Here is a 25,390-nt window from a genome sequence, read left to right on the forward strand (position 1 = left end):
TTTCCCTGATTCCTCTCTTTTGTCTTATATAATCATTCATAACATAATAGCCAGAGTCACCTTTTAAAATGTAAGTCAGACTATGTCCTCTGCTTAAAACCCTTCACTGGCTTATCTCATAATAAAACACTAAGTACTTATCATAATCCTAACTGCCCTTCCAATCTCACTACCATTTTTCTCTTGCAAAGTCTCCTCCACTCACTCAAGTCTTTGAAGGCCTTTCAAAGCCTGCACTTGATTTCACTGTCTGCATTGTTCGTTCACCAGGTAAGAGCATAGCTCCCTCCCTCACTTCCTCCAAGCTTTAGCTCAAAAAACACCTTTCCCTTTTTATGCCATATGAAATTACACCAGCTCCATAACCCTTTATTTCTTTCTCCTGTTTTATTTTTTCTTCTTAGCACTTATGCCCACATTGTAATATTATATAATTATTGGCATTTTTTTTCCTAGGCTACCTCTGGCCCATTAAAACATAACTTCCACAAAATCAAGGATTTTGCGTTGTTCATTCACTGTAGGATTCTCCAGGTTTAGAACAGGATTTGATACACGTAGAAGTTCAATAACTATTTGCTAAATAAAAGAATTTCTAAACATACCTTGTTGGAAGGTTTGAATTCCTGAATCTTTACTTTGGAAAGAATATTCAAGAGGCCATCTGTTGATAAATCCTGTTTTTAAAAAGTAATTTTATGAACAAATTTATTCTTTTAATTCTGAATTCTCACTAAAGCTAAAAACATCCTATAAAAGATAATTTATCATACTAAAATATTTGAATAATTTATCATTTGACTAGACAATATCCATTTATGACATTTATCTTTATTTCTATAGAAATATCAACCATAAACGCTGGGAGGAGGGGGTGGTATGTATGAAAAAGTACTTACTTGTCAACAAACCTGAAACCTTAGTTCCTTCCACAAATTTTTATAAAGGTAGTTTTAGGACTGGTTTGAGTATCAGACTGAGTGCTTTGAGATCAGGGACTATCTCTTCATTGTTTAACAGAGTTCCCTGCACAAATGCATTATATACTCAATACATAAAGTAAGTACATGGAATTCATATCTTCGGAAGCAGGAAAATATTTAAATGGTTCAAGAAGAATTTGGATGAATTTAAGGCTATCAGATCCATATTCATTATTAAGAAGCTGCTTAGGAAAAAACTGAGACATACTGCTTTTGAGGTCCCTTATAACACTCAGCACAAAATAGCCACTCTTTTTACAAAAAGAATACCAGACCATATGCCACTATTTTTACCAGACATTTATGGTATATTTTACTGTGCATTAAGTCCAAAAAGAATTAATCTACGATAGGCATTTTTATCAGGATTCAAAATAGCTAGATCCATTTGGATCTGGATCCAAAATAGCCAGTGTGAATCATGGATCTGTTTCACATTCCCTATTCAGCCATTGTAAAAGTATAACAATTTATTTAGCTCTAATATGTAATGGTGAAGAAAAATTCACTAATACAAATCTGCCTCTCAAATAAATCTGTATTAGATCCTTTAGATGTCAGTCAATGAAACTGATGTCTAAGAGAATGAGTATGATGATAAAGGTTAACAAATGTCAAAATGGGGTAGCATTTTCAAATTTCCTGAAAAGCATATACATTAATATCATAAAATAAGCCAAACAGATGTTAACAGAGAATCTCTAAGGAATATTTTGAAATTGCTATAAAATAGTTCCCTTTGGATTTTCAGAGTAATTACTGGTTTTATTGCAATTGCAAAATGAATTGTTTTTTCACTTCTTTTTCTGAAATTTCATTGTTAGTATATAGGAACATAATGGATTTCTGTACATTGATTTTGTATCCTGCAACTTACTGTATTTATTTATTGTTTCTAATAGTTTTTTTGGTGGAGTCTTCAGAGTTTTCTATATAAAGAATCATGTCATCTGCTCATTGTCACGAAAAAGTGACAATTTAACCTGATTTCCAGTTTGGTTTTTCCGAGTAATTATAATAATTCAAGTTAATAAGTTATAAATGTTTTAAAAATAAAGTACAACTACTTTTACAAATATTTGTTTCACTACTTACATTTATAAAGAAAAATTTTACTTTCTTCTACCAAGTAATGTTGCAACAAGATTTAGCTTCTGCTACCATGTTTCCCCGAAAATAAGACCTAGACAGACCATCAGCTCTAATGCATCTTTTGGAGCAAAAATTAATGTAAGACCCAGTCTTATATTATATTAGACTCGGTCTCATATTATAGTAAAATAAGACTGAGTCTTATATATTATATTATATAAGACCCGGTCTTATATTAAAATAAGGTAAAATAAATTAATATAAGACCGGGTCTTATATTAATTTTTGCTCCAAAAGACACATTAGAGCTGACGGTCTGGCTAGGTCTTATTTTTGAGAAACACAGTATGTTAGAACGGGTAACAATACAGCAAAAGAAAAAGCTTTTATCAAAGAACAATTCTAAGATATAAAATTTTGATGATAAAATTAGCTGATGTCATCTAATTCAAGCCTGGCTTTGTATAACTTTCTAAGCTTGAAGAGTATCTTACCTCTTTTGTAAATGGAATGCAATAGATTGCAGCATATAATTTTGCAGCATTCAGAAGGAAACTGAAGTGCCTTTTGAAATTAAAAAAATAAAATAGTGTAAATGCATAGTTTCAAAGATGTTTAATTCATTAGAAACTACAGTCTTTAAAATGTTGAACAAAATGACCACAGAATTTTTGTCAAAGGATTATTATCTTTTTTAAAGTTAGGCAATGAAATTCTCATCTTGACCAAAGTATTGCAGAAGCTATAAAAAACATTAAACATTAGAAGTTTATCCTCATAAGCACTAATATTCAGTTAGTGATCATAACGACTCTGGGGATATGAGTAGCCAGAAGAACAAAAATTAAGACTAGTGAAAGAAAATTCATTTTAAGTCGTAAGAAAATATTATACATTTGGTTTTAAAAAGTGTGTATCAGGTTCAAACTAAGCAAATGAGTTTGTTTAAAAACAAAGAAAGGAAAGTTTGATAGGAGAAGCAGTCAGAATAAGGTGACTGGAAGCCTAAAATAAACACAGATAGAAGGTTAACAAGCTAAACTGTTAAAGTGCTAAATTGAAATGTATTTGTGTGTGTGTGTGTGTGTGTGTGTGTGTGTAAATAAAGCATATATATATAATATAGATAGATGTACAGGTATTCACTCAAAGATCAACTCTTTTGAAAATTAATTTGACATTATTCAGGGAGCTGTTTAGTAGTAGTCATCATTTTTACCCCCATATAACTAAAGTTTCTTATATACTGGCTTCACTAAATAGAAAAACAACTGTTATCATTTACTTTTTATGGAAGATGTGTACTTTCGTTTCACTCTAGAAAAGATAAAGTAATGAGGTTATTTACCAGAGAGAGTAAATAAACAGATTGTGTAGAAAGAAGGGTTGTGACTGGCGTGGTTGGCCAGACTGTGTTAACTCTTAGATTAACAAGGATGCAATAATTCAACATTAAAGAGTCTGAGATTTTAACCCAGTAATGTAAACCTATACACAGTTAAAATGTTTACAACACAGAATGCATATAAAACTGGATATAAATACTTACAAAGGCTCATTGAAATCAAATTTTATTGGACAGGGGGGTCTCTTTGGCGATTGCCAAAACAAACCTAACAAAAGATACAAATATTATTTTAATTGTAGGCAGCCAGTAGTAATTAGATTAAATTTTCTTTTCAACACTTGCTTATACTTACTGCCATCTTTTAATCGAGTATCCAGAGGGAAACAGTGAAGAAGCTGAAGAGCCTAAAGAAAAAAATGAAGTTAAAAAAAATTAAAATGCATAAAAAAATATACAGTGACGTCTCCTAGCTACTTCTGTACTCCATCTGTCCATTCCATCACTGCCCCCCATAACTGGAATAATCTGTACTGTTATTTTAAAATCAACACTTATAGTTTGTGTGGCACTGAAAAAAATAATACAAACGGAGATACTTCAAAATGGAGTCTGAGCTGCCATCCCAAAGGAACTGCCTTGCAGGTCTTACTCCTCAAACCTTTGGAATGTTAAAACTGTACAAAATAACCCTTGAACTGAGTCTAAAGCAGTACTGTATTCCAAACAACTGTTTGCAAAGCTGATAGGAAAAGCAGACATTATGACTACCACACTGAAAATTAAACACATTTTCTAAAATTAGCATCCTATGTTACTATTTGCATCTACAGAAATCCTTTCCTTAGTTTTTTTAACACCCATAAAAATTCCTTCCTTCTATTCATGTTACTATTCCACTTTCCCTTCTCAAAAATACCCTTTGCTTCAAACCATCTGGGGAAGGGCATATCGGGTGGGGTTATAGATGAAAATAAGATTATCTATGAGTTGATAATTGTTAAGCCTGAATGACAGATACATGAGGATTATTACATGAGGGTTCATTATACTATTTTCTCTACATTTCAGTTATTGAATTTTTCCATAATAAAAAGTTTCAGAAAAACCTGCAGAAGATAAGGACTACAAAGAGTTCTTAAGATTTTGAAACAAGAGGTCATGGTAATCACAGGAAGAATAATTTGAATAGCAGTGGGGAAAGAAGACACCTTACTGGATGAGAACTTGCCAAAGGTGAGCACAGACCCCTTTTCCAAGAAACAGAGCCAAAAAGGAAGGGAAAAGCAGGGATAAGCGTAATCAAGAAGCTTTTTTAAAAAGATGAACTTATTTTATATTTTAATAGGTAAAAGCCTGAAGAGCGGGAGAGACTAAAGAGAGTGCAGGACATATCCTAGCAATTGTAAGTAATTGGAGGTAAGAACAACTATATTTAGTGAGCATTTATCCGCCAGGTTCTGTTCTACATGCTTTACCTGTGTTAACTTATTTGATCTTCATCAATACCTTATTGTTAGGTTTCTGAAAGTTAGGTCTCAGAGACCTTAACTTACAGACAGAGCCATGTCTGCAAGAAAACAACAAAATGTCTGCTGGCCTGCACCTGCAGACAGAGCCAAACTTGCAATAACAGAAAATGCCACAAAACAGCTACTGGCTTACAGGCAGCCAGCATTTTCTGTTCAAACAATACTACCCTGTCAGCACAGCCCCTATAAAACCCTCCTCACCCCCTCCCTCAGGGCTGCAAGTCTCCTTTAGGCATGCAGCCCGGACTGTAGCGGTCTTTGCTCAGTCCGATATACTTTTCTCTCTAACAATAAAAACTTTCTTAACTTGTCTGACCATGTGTGTTTCTTTAACGGCCGACCTATCACTTATGAATTAGGTACCAATTTATTATCCCCATTTTACAAATGAGGAAAGAGACACAAATGTGATTATCAGATATGGGTGGAGAAGGCAAAATTCCAACAAAATTTCTGACTGAATATCTTTATTTTCTCAGTCTCTTGCTTTACTCTGAACAACAAACTACTTTAAGACTATTGATGAGATATATTCCTTATTCTCCAGAAGGAATCTCTATCTAAAAATCAATTTTGCACACAGAAAGACAAGATCAGTTAAATGCACAACTATCAAGCCAATGAGTGAAGTTTAAACGCATCCTTTAATCAGTAACATTCAAAGAGAAATCAGTGGAGTGCCCAGCACTTGTTTTCACTTAATTTACTACTTATTTCTGAAAAGCTTCCTGAAAGAAAAAAGTAGGCATTTCAGCTCAATGAAATTAATTGGTAATTAAATGAGCCAATGAAATTAACTGGTAATTAAATGAGCAACTGGTAATTAAATCAGAATTTTTCTTAATTTTTTTATAATCCACACTTACCTTATGGTTAAAATATTTTTCAAACTTTAATCTTGCTAATTCTACACACTGGGACCAACTTCTAGGTCTTCTGCTAAGTAACTTAATAACTTGAAAACAGCCTTCTAAACTGTGTCCAGTTTGTATCTTCTAAAATGAGAGAAACAAAACAAATGTTTCCAATTAAACATACATACACACATTCCCAGAAGTATTAGCCAAAGGCCAAAGTTTGAAGTGCCATCTCATGTGTCTTATGATTTTATTTTTTTTCACCTCAAGCTCCTTGTCCTTGCCTTTCTCCTTTCCCTCTTCCTTTTCTTTCTTCGAGGGGAAATGGGAAGAGATATCACATGAAATTTTAACTTTAAAGGTTCTTGTCTCGCAAGGGATCCTCATGTCTTGCTAGCTATATAATTACATTATTATTAAACATGTACTTACTATAAGACGTGCAAGAATAACATTTTGTACTAAAAAGTTGGCATTTTTTAGTATAGGATTAAAGTAAGAAAATATCTTTGAAGTGCCCTCACCAAGAGAGTAATAAATCTGAGATATTACTGTCTACTAGTGAAAGTTTCACTAGAACTCAGGTTAACAAGCTGTTTTATTATTTGTAGCTCTCTTACAATTATTATAACATCCTTATTATGTTGAACTATATGAATTGCTGTTTTGTGGATCAAACATGGTCAAATATTGGCAATTCCATATAGTTCAATCAAACAAAAAAATGGTCATTTGTGACCTGCTACTTTCAAGATTCCTCATGTACTTTCTACGAACAATAATAATGCTATAATGCCTTTCTGAGGAGGTAAAATGAACCATTTGTAGGCAATTTGAAAAGGAGATAAACCAGATACATAGTGTTAAGTCTCTATTAAAATGTATTGATTTTTACCTGCAAGACTTCTTCTGCAGATGGATAGGTTTGCCAAAATTTGTTAAACAATGAAGGTTTGTGGGAAAAGGAACTTTCAAACTATAAGAGAAAAGAGGGGGAAAAGTTACAAACAGAAGTCTATTTAAAAGTTGGAAATAGTTTCTTTTCTACTAAGAAAAAAATTCCTTGAAAAAAGATCTGTTTTACCTTATCTCTTGCCCACTGTATAGTATGCTCGATAGCAGCTGGAAAGGATTTTAGAGTACAAAATGGTATTTCCTCTTCTGGGGGATCCCGCTAATTTATAACATATGACAATAGATGGTTTAAGAGAAGCAATGACAATTTTTTATTGACTGAATTTACTTGAGTGTTTTAAATTTAAGACCATTAAAAAACTAAATTCAAAAATAAAATAAATCCAACATTTTTATATCTTCTTTCCTAGGCACTAAGAAGAAAAGTTGATTCTTTTCACACTTAACCTATTTGTTAACGTAACAACCAACATGAATTCTATTATCACTTATTATCTGTGCGTTCATTTAGTACCATGTAATACTCATGGTAGACTACCATATATAATTCATTTTTTTCCTCAAAGAATCAAGGTTACATTTAAAACTACAACAGTCTCTACTTTGAAAAGTAATTCAAGAATCCCCAATACAGTGCTCAGCATACCATGAGTTTCTCCATGGAAAAAAAAATTCAGGAGTATGATTATGTCCTTGATGCTTGGTAGTTTTTTACAGAAAGTGTGTATTAAATAAACAGCAAATACTTATGTTATCTCATGTGAAAAAGTACCAAGAAGAAATCCATATTATATTACAGGCTACATCTGGCCTAGGCTTATTGGTTTACCCAATCTAAAATAACTCACTTCGTTTCTTTTTACTTGAAGATTATGTTTAGTTTGTTGATCTATGAAATACTATGAAATACAAGCCAAAGAGGGAAGCCACAAGAGTACTAAATTCTGGTTTTTGAGTATGAAATGAGAGCATACAGGAGAAGAAAGTTTGGGAAAGATATAGTATAATGAGAGAATCAAGGGAATTTTTGGAATTCTGTAACATTCCCTTCTCTGAAAAATTTCCAATGACATCCAACATATCATGATTTCTTCCATCTAATTAACTTCAAATTAAACTTACCAATTTTGTCCACTATATTTTTTTATTATATAAACTTGTGATTTCATGAGAGTAGTTGGGGAAACAAGTTTTATACAAATTTTGAAATTTTACTAAGCTAAATATTTTCATTAAATAAAGGTATATTTACAATTGTAAAAGAAGTATACTTCTTTTAATTTTACTTCAGTTGATGTTTTTTATTTAAATCCTAAAGCCTACAATTATTTCTTAGATCAGTGATTTTCAACTCTGGCAGCATCTCAAAATTAATTGTGGGGGTTAAAAAAGATATATCTATATCATTTACATATACTATTATGTATATAGATGGTTTTATCCTCCCATGGAGAAACTGATTCTTTAGTAAGATTTTAGGGCAGTAACCAGTAGAAAGGTTGTTATAGAACTAATCAAGCAGCTCTGAGAAATACACAGTAGACATAAGAATAAGATTCCAAAACAGAAAGATTGGGGAAGCTAAATCAAAGTAGTTGACTGATGAAGACAAAAAAATTATGAGATAGAAAGAAGAGAGACAATTACTTTAAAAAACTGGTTCACTTACATGACTATTATAGGACTCAGTCAAATGAGGTACAATAACTTCAGTGTGTCCCTTAGTGCCCATTGTTCCAGAATCCAGGAGGGGCCGCAGATTTGCTAAGCAACGGCTATTTGAAAAGGTAATAGGTAATTAACATAAAAGTGAGCAATAACAATATAAGTGGAGGAAATCGTACCACTTTCTACCAACCACTTCACACATTGATCATTTCTTGACTGTAATATTTGGAAACAGATACATTTATCAGCAAACAACTTATTCATCATTTGCGCCTCTGTCCCCCAACGAAATCTGTTGTTCAGTCTAGTAATTTTTGTCTCTACCTTCTGCTACTACTACCAAATTTGGGGCTTCAACTTGTTTTCCACTAGGTTAACTGTTAACTGTGTTATCCTTTCTTCTCTTGCTTCCTATTTCCTCTTTGGTTATTTTCGAGCTACAAATTCTATCCCATTATATCTTTTCAATGTTTTCTTTATCCCAAATAATATATCTTCTTAATATTGACAATACCTATATTCTACACACTTTAATTTTTTAAAGTTTTTCTTCCCTTCCTCTGCCCAAGATTACAAACTTTCCATTACACTCTCAATTGGTAAATTTTCCTCTGTTAATATATCTGCTCTAGCACCCTAACAATAAATAGTCATATAATGACGTAAGAAAAACTATGTAAGGGGTATACATTATAATCATTCATTCATCTACTTATTTAACAAATATTTACTGAATGACATTCTGTATTGGGTGTTGAGGATACAGTGATGGGAAAATAAATGGTCCCTAAAGAAATTATTTAATGAGGAAACAAACATTACATAAATATGTGTATGAATGTCTATGAAGGAAAAAGCTTAGATACTATAAAAGATTACCACAGTAGATTCTAATTTAGAATTGGGGGTTAAAAAATGCCTGTTTGAAGAAAGACATTTAGGCTGCAACTAAAGGATGAGGAAAAAAAACAAAAATAGGTGAAGAGTTAAGTAGGGAAATTTGGGGTCAAGAGTTCTCGAACAAGATAATTTCCTGAGGCTGATGGAGAATATGTGCAAGTCACTGAGAATAAAAAAAAAAAAAAAAGCTAGAGTACTCTGACTTGATACCCACCCCAGAAATGATTTACTCATCATTTTCTCAATATAACCCTGAGAGTTCTGCCCTGCTCTCTTTTTTCTCTATCATCTTACATTGCTGGGCAGTGTGGTAATTACACTTCTTTAACATCCTTTAAAAAAAACATAGTTGCAAAAATGTGGATACCCTATAAGACCTGAAAAAAGAAATGTGTAATGTGTAGCTGGAATAAGGGGAGCCAGGAAAGAAACAGGTAAATTTTAAACTATAGTAGTGGACAAAGGGCAGATACTCTACTAAAAACCTTTAGGTCATTTAGAGATTTTGAATTTTATCCTAGGTATAATGGGAAATTATCAGAGGGTTTGAAGAGTCCTACAATAGGACCATAAAGAATAATAAAAAAATTCAGTAACTTTTAAACAAACAGGCATGGGAAATAGAAGCGAAAACGAAAGACAATTCTTTATGAACTTGAATTTCAAGAACATACCTGTCTACGTATCTCCGGGCTTCCACATTATCTAATGCTGTAATAATTATATCTTGTTTAGTATAGAACTCATCATTATAAATAGTCTCAGTGGCTGGACATACTTTGTGCAAGTGTGCATCTATCTTTATTTGAGGATTTATTTTCAGAGTTGCATCAGCAGCAGTATAGCTTTTAGGTTTCTAAACAAATATCAAAAACAGAAGAAATAAGTGATAAGCAGAAAATACAGGCTATGATTGAACTTACATATTCTTATCACTCAAATATATATATGAGGTGAGAGTAATGAGACCAATTTTTAGTTTGTGGAAATTACATTCACTGTAGTTATACTACATTTAGTAGTGCATATTAGTGTAAATAATTTACCCAGTGAAATCTAAACAACCTCTCTTTTATAGCTAAGTCCTTTAGTTCTTAAAATATTAGTTAAAAGTCCAATTAAAATAAAAGTATATTTTTTCCCCTAGGTATGAGGTTTGAACTGAGTAAGTGCCTAGAAAAATACCCACATTCAGTAAAATATAAGAAATCCAAATTCCACAGAAAATGAACTCTAACAGTTATGGAAATCTAATTTGGGAATGAAATCTTTTAAAAATATTACTATTTCTGGATGGAAATTTTTTTTAAATTATTATATATTTTAGTTTTATAATAAAAAGAGTACTCTAAACATAATTCATTCTTAGTGTCATTTCAAGTGTCATCAAAGTTCATTTGGGAGTACTGGCTCTGACACTAAATATCTATAGACCACTCTGAATACACGCATCTACTTTTACTGGTATTTCTGTCTCTTCTCACATTATTAAAATGATATGTTTTTACTTCTCAATGCTGTCAGTGTACATACAAAGCAAAAACTTTGTTAGACCTCAGTAAAACAAGAATAAACAGGACTTCATAGTTCTTCTATAAGTAAAATACACAAAGTAAATGAATATTGTGACATATATTTTAGTTAGGAGAGACTCTGTTATTTAGTTCTTTATATTTGGAAAGGTGAGGCAATTAGGTTAACCATGCCACCTGCTTTAGTTACTGTTCTGTTCATGACATTAGTTAAGCTTAGTTAACTATGAGTTGTTTAAAAATATAGTGAAAAAAAGTAAAAGCAAATTTGCTTGACTGACTAAACTACTTCTTTTCTTGACTTAAATATTTTGATCTATAAGAGACTGATAACAAGCATTATTTTACAATAAAAAGTGATGTTAAATAGTCAAACAAGATCAAAAGAGCACAAAATTCTAAGTGCTAAACTTTACCTGTTTTGTAATAAAGACAAAAAGACAAACAGGAAAAATTTGTGATCTTTTAACATTTCAAATTAGAGAACTTGTTTCTACATATATCCTTAGTTTCTAAAATTATACACGTAGACTCACTGTGGTGATCACAAAACAAAAAAAAATACTGCCCATGATTAACCACTCAGCTTTTCATACCCAAAAATCAATACCAAAACCATTATTTTACATTAAAAAAATAAGTATATAGTTTCCCCATAATCATTCCCATTATTTGATAATTTGAGAGATTCTAATAAAGAATAATATTATGCTTGTCAATAACATTATGCTTGTCATTTTTTACTTATAAAAAGTAAAGTCTCTTTTGTATAACACAACAGATGATCTAAAATTGAAACAGAAAAACAACATACCTGTATATGATGAGGACGAAATAAGAACTGTCTATTCAGGTTGGATTTTTCAATCAAGTCTGGATCTGTAACTGTAACCTATTATCAAGAAAAGAAAATGCCTGAAATTACATAACAAATAAGTTTAAATCTATTTTGGTTTTCTCAGGATGACTAAAATAATCCCCACAATTTATTCTGAATTATTTTGGCTGGTAAAAGTTATATGAATAGAAGTATTCCAAATGATTACCAATACTACTCTTTTTATATCTATACTTAATGTTTAGCATAGGAACATGTCAAACAAAACAGTTGAAACCAACTGCAATTCCTGCTTAACACATTTTTTCTATTTATAACAAAATAGAGGCGAAAACCTTACTATTATATTTTAGAAACATGTAATAGATTACTCATAGAGGAGCTAGCTCTTCTTTCTTAATCACTTAAGCTAGTATTTGTATACAAGATTTGACTAAAAGCAGTATTTCTCAGTGTGTTCCAGTTGTTAGACGTTGATTGGTTCACAAACATATTCATTCACTTTCTTTTAGTTATTTCCCTTATATAACTGTTTCTTTTGTTTTCAACATTTCTATGTAATTATGTGCTAGAGGGTATCTTTTTTAAATAGAAAAAAAGCCAAATAGAAAATATCTTTTATCAAAAAAATTAATATATAATTATTGTGATTACTGATATAAGGCTTGTTTTTCCCCCACCTCCCCCAAGCCAACTTTTTATCCCCTCCACATTCTTTTGTCTTCTACTGGATTGATCAAATTTTCTTGATTCCAACTTCATCTTCCCCACAATTGAACTGGTTTGGAAGTTAAACATCTATATACTAAAATTTTTAACATGAACTTGTGACTTCAAAGCTAAAGTTAATCAAAATATTTTCCTCCTGAACAATTAGAAGATATATGAATTCTACCTTCTCTTTTTCATGTTATCAAGGAAGGTTTTACTTCTTATTAAGCATTCCACTCACAAATCAGACAATATTTTAATTAAAAAATTTAAAAATCAATCTAAGAATGTTGACAAATGTCTCTACTTACCCTTGCTTTATATATTGCTCATGTTATCTAATAGTTCTTTCAGTGAGAACCAGTAAGTGGTAATCTTTCATCATTTTGCTTGTCTTTAAAGATAATGTAGCTGAATACAGAAATCTGGATTTGCCCTTGTACTACGAAGATTGGCTTCCCTATCTTCAGGTATGCATTTCTTGTTGATGAGAAGTCTACTAGGTAATCTTTCTTTCTAGCTTTGCCTTTGATTTGCTTGGGACTAGTTTACCTTTTGAATCTGAATACACTTGTCTCTTCAACTTTGTCAACTTCTGTCATTATGCTTGGAATATAGTGCTTCTTCTCCATTATCTTTATTCTCTCTTGAAATTTTACTACACTTATGTTGGACCAAGCAAATTCATTCTCTTTCATTACAAATATATCTTCCTGTGCTACATTCTGGGTACTTACATATGTATCTTCTATTCATAAATTCTTGCTTCAGCTATATCTGATTTTTAAGCTCACTAACTATACAGAAGTTCTTGTTTGGCTCTTTGTAAGAATTTCAGTGCCTTTCCCCCCTTCATGTTTCTATTCCTCTTTCTATCTTTACAGTCATTTCTAATTTTATTTTAGTTTGTTCTATTACCTGTAGCGCTCCTGTTATCTATACTTCTTAGAGGGAAAATTTTTTCATTTACCTTGGCTGATTCTTCTTCCACGTGGTAGGTATCCTTTTTCTAGAGGATCATCATTTTTTATTGTGAACCATCTTGAATGTTGATTTTCCTGCACAGTCTTATGTACTCTGGGTGTGTATGTATCACTATGATGATGTTCTGCATTTGTTTTAGTCAGAGATTTGGAGGTTTCAATAATCCTAAATTTGCTATGTTCATTTCTACGCTTGAAATTTTTATGACATAAGTTTGGACTCCATACTCCACTGTGGTACATGCTCTGAGCTTTAATTTCTTATGAGTGACCTCTTTATTTAATGTTTTAGACACATATTCAAGATAGAAATGTGGGCCGGCCTGGTGGCTTAGGCGGTTAGAGCTCCATGCTCCTAACTCCGAAGGCTGCCAGTTCGATTCCCACATGGGCCAGTAGGCTCTCAACCACAAGGCTACCAGTTCAATTCCTCGAGTTCCACAAGGGATGGTGGGCAGCGCCCCCTGCAACTTAGATTGAACAAGGCACCTTGAGCTGAGCTGCTGCTGAGCTCCCGGCTGGCTCAGTTGGTTGGAGTGCGTCCTCTCAACCACAAGGTTGCTGGGTTCGACTCCTGCAAGGGATGGTGGGCTGAACCCCCTCCAACTAGCAACGGCAACTGGACCTGGAGCTGAGCTGCGCCCTCCACAACTAAGACGGAAAGCACAACTTGAAGCTGAACGGCACCCTCCACAACTAAGATTGAAAGGACAACAACTTGACTTGGAAAAAAGTACTGGAAGCACACACCGTTCCCCAGTAAAGTCCTGTTCCCCTTCCCCAATAAATAAAAAAAAAATCTTAAAAAAAAAAAAAAGATAGAAATGCTTGTGAGTCACCATAGATTTTAACTCAGGAATTTCTCCTTAGGCTTCCAGAACCCGGAGATTCCTCTTTCCTTTTCTGCAGATAGTTTGTACAAACACTTATAAAAATTTACATAGCAAATCTATGTGTTTGCAGTAGGAAAAAAAATCTGTCTATACTAACTTACCTTGTTTTGTTACCTGAAGTCAGTAAGTCTGTTTACCGTAGTTCTTTTCCTGATCTTTATATGCTAATATGCATTGTGAATTTCCAAGAAGTTAAAGTATCCAGGTGATTATCAAACTTATGTAACCAACAATTCTTTTTTTTTTTTTTTTTGAGAATTATCTTTTAAAACCACCAGAATTAACAGAGGTTTGTGGAACACAATTTAGAAATTAGGAGCAGGAATAATATAAATGTAGAACATTTGCTCACAATTGCAATAGTAACAAACATGCTATTTAAGCGAAAAAATAAACCCAGTTTAATTAACTATAACATGTGAACTACCATATAAGTTTTAGTGATAATTACTCACTTTTAGTAACCATGATACATCTATGAAATCACTACTCTGGGAAGCTAGTTTACATCTTAAAGTGAAATATATTTTTATTTAAATATATAACATAGCTTCCCAATTAACTCACACATTTATAGTCTTAAGAATTTTAATTGTACACCCAAGTTTACAATATTCCTTCTTCTTTTGATAATCACCAACTGAAATTATATCTGAGTATTCTTCAGTTTTCTAATGTTAGCTTTTTCCATCTTAAATAATTACTTAATAATAAGTAGTATCTAATAAAATGACAATATTAATGTGCTTTACAGTTTTCACATTTAATCTTAGCCATAACACCATGAAGTTGGTAGTACAGATATAAGTTTTGCAATTTCGAGAAAGAAATTTAGGAGCAGAGAATTAAGTAATTTGCCATAAGGTCACATCACTTTTGAAAAGTAGTCAGAGTAGAATCAGAATCTTCCAATTTCTAGCTTAATGATCTATCCTCAAAAATCAATATTTCAAATCTACTCCTATTTAGACAAATTCAGTTCAAAATTTGAAGAAAAGGAAATATAAACTTTTAACTCTCAAAGATTTATATCTTACCATTCCCTTCTCTTTGCTTGTGCCAACACCAAGTAAAGCAAAATTTTTTAACATTTCACAGCCTATGGCTCCACATCCTACCTATGGAGGAGAAAAATACAACACATTAAATAAAATCAGAACTGTATTTCCTTAAGAGCAATTTCATCTTAATTTTCATCAAGTACGAAGTTATAATAAATACATATTTTAAAAAATAATTTGAACATTTGTGATTTGTTTTAAAGTATTTAACTGGTTTCTGATTCCATTATTTGTTATCTCAATTAAAGAAAAAAATATGTAAATTAAAAAACACACACAATACTTACATTTCCTTAAAATTCCAAACAAAAGCCAAACATTGAACTCATTTTTTATATAAGATAGAAACAAACAGCACAAAATATCAGTGCAACATGTTAATGGAAAAGATTCCTTGGATATTTAAGAAAGATAGACTCTACCTACATATTTCCTCATCTGGTGAGGAAAACAATAAATGAAAATCTAACCAATTTTTAATATATTTTTAGAAAATCATTTCATGTTCAAACTATCATATTCATATCATCTTTTAAATGTACTAATACTTTAGATCAGGGGTTGGCAAACTTTCTCCGTAAAGGCCAGACAGCAAATATTTTCAGCTTTACAGGCCTTATGGTCTCTGTCACAACCATTTGACTCCACTATTACAGAATAAAAGAAGCCAAAGACAATACATAAATGAATGGGCTTGGCTGTGTTCCAATGAAACTTTATTTATAAAATCAGGCAGCAAGATGAATGTGGTCTGCAGGCCAGTTTGCAAATCCTTGTTTTAAACATTTACTATGTATCTACTGCATTAGGAATTGTACTCACTTAGACTCAAATTTGCTTTAATAAATTAACCTGATGATACACAATAGTTTGAATGTGCTATTTATTCTCATCATTATTCGTACTTACTAAGAAGATATTCAAATTTTGTAGCTTCTGACACAAAGTGTCTCCAATGCAGGCTCGTAAGGCATCATATCTATCTCCTCTGAAGAAAATAACAGATACCAACAAAACAGAAAGACATTAAAAACATTATGAAGATTAGTTTCATTATTGTTAATACAAACTTAATGTACTTTAAACTGAAAGCAGAACTTTGGGCTATGTGAATTTTGGGAAGAATGAATTCATAAGCTTTTATCAGATATTCAGAGATTTGTATTTGTGACTCAAAAAAGTTAAACACTGATATAAATAAAAGTTGCAGATAGCAACTGTTTTCATCTAACATCAGAATGGTGTTTTGAATGCTAAACATTCTCATGAAAATGTACAATTTAGAACTTTACACTCATTATTTATAAAGTGGTAAAGAAACATGGTGTATTATGACATGTAACCTCTAAATAGAGAAGAAATGACTGCAGTAGTAAATGAGCTAGGAGAAAAGACATTTAAAACAAATGCATATTTAAACAAAAATTCCTTTAATCTAGTTGCCTTTTATAAACATACAAATAAGAAAAAAACAACAGAAATTTCAGTATTACCGTGGGAGAAATTCTTCACGTTCAGGTTTGTCTAAGGATTCGACAATATCGGCTGCTTCAATGTATAACTTAAAGTAGAGGATAAAAACACAAATTACATATGAAATGCAAATTACTAGGAAAAGGAGTTCTCTTCTGAAGTTAGTTAATAATTAAGGAAAACAATGATAAAAATACCAATTCCAAATAAATAACATTAAAATACACTTGTTTTTTTATACAACATACCTTCCTGTATTCTTTTATTAAAACAATGATTAAACCTGAAGAATCTGTCCCAAGATATAACTTAATTCATGTCACTTAGCCATCTTAAAGATGATATATTTTAATTTTAACAAACAAAAAGCAATCTTACTTCCAAATCTATTTTTATAACTACATTAAAAATTGTGGAAGCCTCATGCAATTTCAGCTACATTTGAATAAGTAATGAAGGGGACCAAATTTTTGCCACCTCAAAATATGCCTTTTGGGATGTTTATTTTAAGCTGGTTATTAAGAATAAAAGATTCAGAAAGAAACTTAATCCTTCCCCTTTACCTGCTGAAAGGATTTCAGATAGAAAAACCTACTTAAAGGAAGGAAGTATCTCCTTATTACAATATAAACTAAATGTGGCAGATAGGGAGAAATCTAGCAAAACCTATTTGTTGAACTTCCCTTTGTGTCCAACTGTTTCTGGGTGACCCAGCAAGAATTTGTTTATCACATGTTTGCTCTTTCTCATCTGTATGTAAATTGTCTGCTTTCCCTTTGAAATTCCAGACCCCTGCCTCCCTCTCCTTTGTTCAGATGGCATATAAGCCTCAACTGCCCAATGGGGTCTCATATTCTTATGGAATCCCCACATGTACATTTGTAATAAATTTTAGACATTGTCTCCTGTTATTCTGTCTCATGTTAATTTATTTATAAGCCCAGCTAAAAGAACTTAGAAGGCGGGAGAAAAATGACTTTTTTGGGCCGCACAGCAATTTGATAAGTCTTTGATAAGTCTTTGATGAGAAAGTGCCTAGTGTGTATTTATTTTCCAGCTTGGATACGTTATATGGCACTTATAATTACACACTATATAGAGGAGATGATCTAGGAAGCCGCAATTTTAGCATTTTAAAAAATATCACACAGAATTAGTTTAAGCTAATGAAAAAAAGAACTAAGTCTCCCAATTTCACATAAGCTACTTATGTGGCTAAACTGGAACATGACCAAATGGTTATTTAGTTATAACACAGAATCTATATTAATAACATTATTCATATTATTTCTCATGCTGTTAACAGCTGTATCTAATTCAGACTTTTACAAATGAACTTGTACTCTGTATTAAAATAAACCAAATAATTCAGCACCAAAATGGCATTATGTGGGCATTTCTTCAAAAATAAAAAAATGATAAATGTTTAACGTGTTTAAAAAAAAAAAAGGGCCTAAAGAGTATCCTTGGATACAATTATTCCTTCTGGTAACAGAAATGGGGATTTATATTCCATCTTATGAGTTTTTTACCCTATATAGTTCTAAAATCTACCCCTCCCATGCTTTCTACCTTTAGAAGTGTATACTAGGAAGGGATTCTAAAGATTCATGATGCCAAAGAATCCATGGAACAAGTTCAGGAGTCCTGAGAATCCATGAGTGCTAAGTTAATAAGAGGAGACTAAAGATTAAGGATATAAAATTCATTCCCTCACTGTCACAAATGAGGAAATATATCCTAGAATGCAATTTGCGTTACAGTCCAATAGCCTCAACATGTGATCTTCATCACTTTCAATTATAGAGTTTAGTTTTGGTGGCATGACACATTTTCCTCATGCATCAAAAAATATTTTAAGGTTGCTTTTACAATATAGTAATGCTGTAACTCATAACAGACAGTCATTGTATGGGTGGCTAATTTAACCTTAAATATAATAAATATTAAAATACAGAACTAACCCACTGGCACAAAGGAGAAAACTTTCCTGTCACAGCTTTCAACACTTCTTGGCTGGCAACACCTCCTACTGCTGCAGCAAGTGGGGGTAAAAAGCCTTGAGCTGTCCAAGAGAGCCAACGCACAATGTCAGCATTTACTTCAGGCTGAAACACAAGCCATAAGAGACAATAATATTAGCAGTATTTACATACTACACTCAAAGTTTCAATGACTTAAATATGAGAATTAGAGCTTAACTCAAAAAAGTTACTCAATTTCTCAATAAATAGTTTTTAAGTTCTAAAAAAGTTCCAATCTCAAATAAAACACCCAATTGCACACCAGTAATCCTAAGCAGTATTTCTCTTTACCAGTACCTGCCATTTTTACTCTCTGGCTTTTTATGCTACACTAGGGCACCATTTAGAATTAACTGGAATATCTAACATTCACAGTTTTTGTTAAAGAACAGTTCTGTGATATATGTCAATATTTATAAACAACCAGAATTTCAAAAAAATTGTTTTAATTAAAACTGGAAAAATCTTGAACCTAGATAAATGGAAAGAAAAATAAAATGATCCATAAAAATGAGAAGTAGCTATCAGTTTGTACTCAAAGTAGTAAATAAAGTGTGAAAAATAATGAAGCAATACATTGTAAAAAAAGGCAGTTTAGAAAAAAAATTAAGAGCATAATGGCACTTTTGCATAATAATCTAATGTAAGAGCTAATGATTACAAAATTCTCATTAGCATACTAAAACTGAAATGTTTCTCAAAATAAGATTAGTATTTTTAAGGAAATATTAGAGAATTGGATTTTAGAGATATTATTTTAGATATTTTTCTTATCTGTGACAAAGATCTTAAACCTATTTTCTCTTTCTCTTCCCATTCTTTCAATATTAGTCTTAATCTTAACCTTAAGAGTAAAGTAGGGCTCAATTCATCTCCTGAAACTCTTGTGTAAAATAATACTTCTGCATTTAGGGGGAGAAGAGGGTAGCTTTTATTACATTCTCAAAGGTATCGGTGACACAGAATGACGTTACTGTCTAGTCACTATTCCACTCACTCCATTTCAAATTTTCATTTCTCATTATTTTTCAACTATTTAGCACTGAACTCAACTCAGATTATGATTTCATTTAATCTGTACCATTTTGAATGCGGATATTGGTGGCAGTGATAATATTGAAAACAAGAATGTTAACAGAAGCTCTAAGACAATGACAATGGCCTAAATCTACAGAAGATACATATCCACAAGAAGTGAAATAAGTCAGCGGCAGGGCTTCAGTATTAGTAGAAAACAGAGAATATTATGAACTTAAAATTACCTATAAATAGAAAAATAAATACCAAACTCCAACAGAACTATTTCTGGATTTCATATTGCTACAAACCTGCACAAAGCAGGATATGTGTAAGAACAAAATCATCCTGAGAAAAAAGAAGGTCCCACAGTAAGAGTGAAAATTACTGAACATGTGTGAAATATGGCCAATCTCAGCAATGGCTATGGTGAAAGAATGCCTCTGGGAGAGAATGATGTAACTAGAAAGTGGATATACCCTTTGACAGAGAAGGGTAAAGAAAGAAGAGAGGAAAATTAAGGATTTGACAGAAATCAGAAATCCACAAGACACATCATACATATGTACCTCCCAAAACCAACCAACCAACCAACCAACCAACCAACCAACCAACCAACCATCCATCCATCCATCCATCCATTAAAGAATATCATTTCGGTATCTGGAGAGAAGAGGGGTTCTAGAAATACAAATCTAAAAAGCACCCCAAACCCCTGCCCTGTCCAAAAAAATGAGCAAAAAAACAGTTTACCATACAAAGCTAATGTAAGAAAGAAACAGAAAATTAGAATAAAAACATTTCAGCTACTGAAAATGTCTCCCCCAAACTAATCACAAGGTAAAGGAAATTTGATTGAGTGAATTATATAACCTTAACAAATACTTGGAGATATGAGAAAACAAACAAAAAACTCCACCTTGAATCAGAAACTTAATAACTAAGAACCAAAATCATCTATTCGTCACACCTCCCTCCCCACCCTGCAAAGAATGGAATAAATAGAGAATAGAAAATCTAAACCTATGTATCAAAGTGGACCTGGGAAATTTGACTAAATAATCAATGCTGAGACATAACTTAGTAAAACTATTAAGACTTTACAGATGAAAAAATATACAGCAGAAAAAAATTACAGGGTCTCAAAGCAAAAAGACCAGATTACTTATTAAGAGTAAGAAAAATAAGCTGGCATGATATTTCTCAACAATAAGATGTAAAACAAAATATCACCAAAGAAAGTAAGGGACTAGAATTTTATATCCATCCCAGCTGCCTTTCAAGTATAAAGGCTATAGAAAAAATTTAAAACATGTAAATTTAAAAATTGAAAATTCAGGAATACTGTAATTCTGGGCTCTGAGAAATATGAGAGAGACCCAAAACTAATTTCCAGACTTATTATACTGCTAAAGTAATCACAATACGATGATGCTACTGTGTTTCCCCGAAAAAAAGACCTAGCTGGACAATCAGCTCTAATGTGTCTTTTGGAGCAAAAATCAATATAAGACCCGGTCTTATTTTACTATAAGATTGGGTCTTTAATATAAGATATAATATAATATAATATAATATAATATAATATAATATAATATAATATAATATAATATAATACTGGGTCTTATATTAATTTTTCTCCAAAAGACGCCTTAGAGCTGATTGTCCGGCTAGGTCTTATTTTTGGAGAAACAGGGTAGCAAAAGAATAGAAACAATCAATGGAAGATAATGGAGAGTTCAGAAATAGCCCTACACATATATGATCAATAAATTGTTGACAGATGTCAAAAAAAAAAAAATAATGAGGAAAGAAATGTCTTTTCAATAACTGGGCTAGATTACTGGATATTTATATACATAAAAATTAACCTTGATTTATACCTGGCAAGGTGTAAAAAAATGAATTCACAAAAGTACTAAACTGTACATAATGAATTCAAAATGTAGTTATGTATACCTGATCTATATTTTGTATGCTATAAAAAAATGAAATTCACTAAACTATTAACTTCTAGAAGAAAACATCGGACAAAACTGTGACCTTGGGTTAAAAAAACATGGAAAGAAAAATTGATAAATTGAACTTCTTCAAAACTAAAAACCTGCTTTTTAAAAGACACTGTAACAAAATGAAAACACAACTCACAGGTTGGAAGAGAATACTGTAAAACATGTATCTGATAAAGAACTGACATCCAAAATATATAAAGAACTGTCTGAATCAAAAAGAAAATATTCAATACTAATAAAAAAAAAAAGAAAAAGAAAGTAAATGACATAATTAAAAAACAGGCAAAGATTTGAAGACACTTAACAGCTAAAAACAAATAAACATAATCAAAGTTATGGAGACAATGCAGAACTCAAACTCTCATACCATTTCTGGTGGAAATGCAAAATGGTACAGCTATTCTGTAAAACAATTTGGTAGTTTCTTATAAAGTTAAACGTATGTATCTATCCTATGACTCTGTAATACACTATTAGGCGTCTACCAAAGATAAATGAAAATGTATGTCCACACCAAAATCTGTATGCACATGTTTGTAGCAGCTTTATTCATAATTTCCAAAATTGAAAACAACTCAAATGCCTACAACATGATGCAAGGACAAACAAACCGTGGATTATTACAAACATCAGAATACTACTCCGCAATAAAAAGGAATGAACATGCAACAACATGGATGAAACTTAAATTCATTATATCTAGTAAAAGAAGCCAGACTCAAAAGGCTACATACATATTGCATGATTCCGTTTATGACATTCTGGAAAAGGCAAAACTATAGTGGTTACCATGGTTTGGCTGGAGGAAAAGGAGACGATATTTTAAAGAGGTATGAGGGAACTTTTGTCATTGTGGAAATGTTTTATATTTTGATTGTGCCAGTAGATACACAATTGGAAACTTTGAATTTATTGTGTACAGTTGAATTAATTGTATGTAGAATTTTGTATAACTGTACACCTGAAAAGGGTGAAATTGACTTTTAAGTTTTATCTCAATAAAGTTGATAAATCCCTAATTCTTCCTTTTCATCAGATTTCAACAACCTATATCTAACTTTTCATACTTTTTAACTTTATAGTTTTTGGCTATTTCTATTGCATTTTTATATTAAATTTATTGAGGTACACTTATAAATAAACTTCAGGTGTACAACTTTACAATATGACATCTGTATACTCTATTGTGTGCTCCCGACCCAAAATCTAGTCTCCTTCCATCACCTGTATTTGACTCCCTTTACCCTCTTTGCCCTCCCCCCACCTCCCTTCCTCTCTGGTAACCACCATTCTGTGGCCTGTATCTATGAGTCTGTTTTTGTGTTTGTTTATGTTTGTTTTGTTTGTTTTTTTGTTGTTTTGTATCCCATGAGTGAAATCTTACTGTTCTTGACCTCTCATACATTTTCCTAATCCGTATACAATAAAAAAATCTTTCACTTATGACTAGTAATTCATTGTTTTCAACACATTTATTATTTTCTTCTTTAATTACATGAAATATGAGCTCATCTTATTCTTACTACTATTGCTCACACTTTCATTTCTCCTTCATTTTTATACAATAATAACAAGTTTCAAATAAATACACAAACATTGATATGTTTATATCAGGTAAAATGAAACTGTTGGCCAGCAGATACTGGCACCATAACATTAAAACAAAACAAAACATTTTCTAGGTGGTATGTCCACACACGATATGCAAAATACAATTAGGAGATATGAATATATAATTTATAAGAGACAATTTATAGGAAATTTGATGACTTTATATAGTGAGTTTTCGTTGGTTAACAAAGTGAATTAGAAGAGATAATACTAATACTAAAAATGTAACAGCAGTAAATTGTAATGACTATATGCCACATACTGTTCTACCTACTTTACAAAATCAAATCATTTAATGTTCACAACAACCCTATGAGGTAGGTAACTGCATTTTATAGACTTATAAATTAAAGCAGAACAAAGTCAAGTAACTTGCCTACTATTAGAGTAAGTAAGTAGCAAAGCTGGGGTTTGAAGGATAAGAGAATATTAACATACAAAACATTTATGTTATACATTTTTTGATGGCTGTAACTTTGAATATTTACCTTCTCTTCCAAGGTTTCACTTATATGTGTTGCTAGTTTCAACAGTTCTTCTGAATCTTTTTGGCATCTAGGATTCAAAACAATGCACCCCAATTTCAATTTTCTGTACTGCTATAAACAGTAAGTCACACTCAAATCTAAGTTTAAGAAATATATTTAAAAATGTGGAATTTTGCCAACAGGTAGCACAAAGTGCTTCACTGACTTAAATGTAACTGGCTTATAAATACATTACTTCAAAATCATACTCACCTAAGGATAGTATATAAATAAGCTTTAGTTTTAAATATATAAGGCAAAAATCTTTTGCAACAGTACTTTTGACTTAATAAGCTAAAGGGTAAAATATTACATAGTGGATTCATAAGTCATTAATTCTCAGATGTTTTATTGTATTTCAGAAATTGTAGCTTTTTAAGACTTCAAAATGGGAAAATTCTTTATTTAATATAATTCCAGTTTTATAAATTAATGTCTCCATTCCCACAAGAAAAAAAGCCAGATCATAATAAAAAGTTATATAGTTTGGTGTATCTATTGGTGTAGCAATTATAAGAGGCTTAGTCACTCTAAATTTTTTAACCTATAATTTCTGAAGTACTGCTTTTATAATACGGAAAAAAGTTATTTCAAACAAAAGACATTACCCAATATTTGGCTTGCGACTATAGTTCTCTTGAAACTGGTCCAAGGCAAGCATAGCTGTATGAATCTCTAAAGGTGCCTATTTAGAATATTAAAAATTGGTCAATGTGATATGTGTCAGACACTGTGCTAATGCTTTAAAAATATTATTTAACTTAATCCTTACAATAAATGAATTAGCTTAATACTGTTATTATCTCTATTTAACAGAGGAGGAAGCTGAGGCTTGGAGAAGTTAAATGACTTGACATCAAGGCAATAAAGCAATATTTAAACAATAGATCTAAGTCTCAATTACAGATGGTATGACTAGTTTTTACTAGGTTCTTTATATAAAACGTATAGTAAAATCAACTGAACAACAGCAATGAAACAGTTGTACAAGATGATCTAATTCTTTTTCCTTATCAACATTTACAAATTTGGAAACTTAATATAACTATTTTCCTATCAACTATATTCATTGCTACAAAATTATATCCAGTGATTACAAAAAAACAGAATAAATGCTTCCAAGGTTTTCTGGGATGTATTTTATTATATACTATAATATAATAAAACTATATGGTTCAGAAAATCGTTTAATAAGGTCACCTTTGCATAAATTATTGAAATTGCCTTTTAACTTTCAAAGCTGGTGTATCATTATAATAGTAAAACTTTTCCTTATTATTCTAATATTTTTCCATAATATAAATTCCCATTTTAATTCTTGGGAGTCAACTTTACACATGTGAATACAACCTTTATTAAGGAAATCTGATAGAAAGATACATACACAGTTACTCCATTTTAACTTTATAATCTCTT

The 25,390-nt window shown here is 31.6% G+C and overlaps 1 protein-coding gene across 1 annotated transcript in view; it reads right to left on the bottom strand.

The window, feature by feature from the left end:
• UBA6 (ubiquitin like modifier activating enzyme 6) overlaps nucleotides 1-25,390 on the bottom strand; it is a 73,228-nt gene that overhangs the window by 10,985 nt on the left and 36,853 nt on the right. Inside the window, exons 12-27 of the mRNA XM_019748064.3 lie at nucleotides 24,583-24,659; nucleotides 23,936-24,002; nucleotides 18,748-18,891; nucleotides 16,804-16,871; nucleotides 16,220-16,298; nucleotides 15,287-15,367; nucleotides 11,639-11,716; nucleotides 9,967-10,148; nucleotides 8,394-8,499; nucleotides 6,894-6,983; nucleotides 6,705-6,785; nucleotides 5,819-5,947; nucleotides 3,776-3,827; nucleotides 3,625-3,688; nucleotides 2,570-2,639; nucleotides 606-677 (exon numbers count right to left, since the gene is read on the bottom strand). Of these exons, the coding sequence (XP_019603623.3) occupies nucleotides 606-677; nucleotides 2,570-2,639; nucleotides 3,625-3,688; nucleotides 3,776-3,827; nucleotides 5,819-5,947; nucleotides 6,705-6,785; nucleotides 6,894-6,983; nucleotides 8,394-8,499; nucleotides 9,967-10,148; nucleotides 11,639-11,716; nucleotides 15,287-15,367; nucleotides 16,220-16,298; nucleotides 16,804-16,871; nucleotides 18,748-18,891; nucleotides 23,936-24,002; nucleotides 24,583-24,659 (1,440 nt within the window). The remainder of the gene's footprint in view (nucleotides 1-605; nucleotides 678-2,569; nucleotides 2,640-3,624; nucleotides 3,689-3,775; nucleotides 3,828-5,818; nucleotides 5,948-6,704; nucleotides 6,786-6,893; nucleotides 6,984-8,393; nucleotides 8,500-9,966; nucleotides 10,149-11,638; nucleotides 11,717-15,286; nucleotides 15,368-16,219; nucleotides 16,299-16,803; nucleotides 16,872-18,747; nucleotides 18,892-23,935; nucleotides 24,003-24,582; nucleotides 24,660-25,390) is intronic.

This window comes from Rhinolophus sinicus, chromosome 1 (genome assembly GCF_057876585.1).
Source record: "Rhinolophus sinicus isolate RSI-liver-muscle chromosome 1, RSI-T2T, whole genome shotgun sequence".
In the NCBI taxonomy this organism is placed as follows: domain Eukaryota; kingdom Metazoa; phylum Chordata; class Mammalia; order Chiroptera; family Rhinolophidae; genus Rhinolophus; species Rhinolophus sinicus.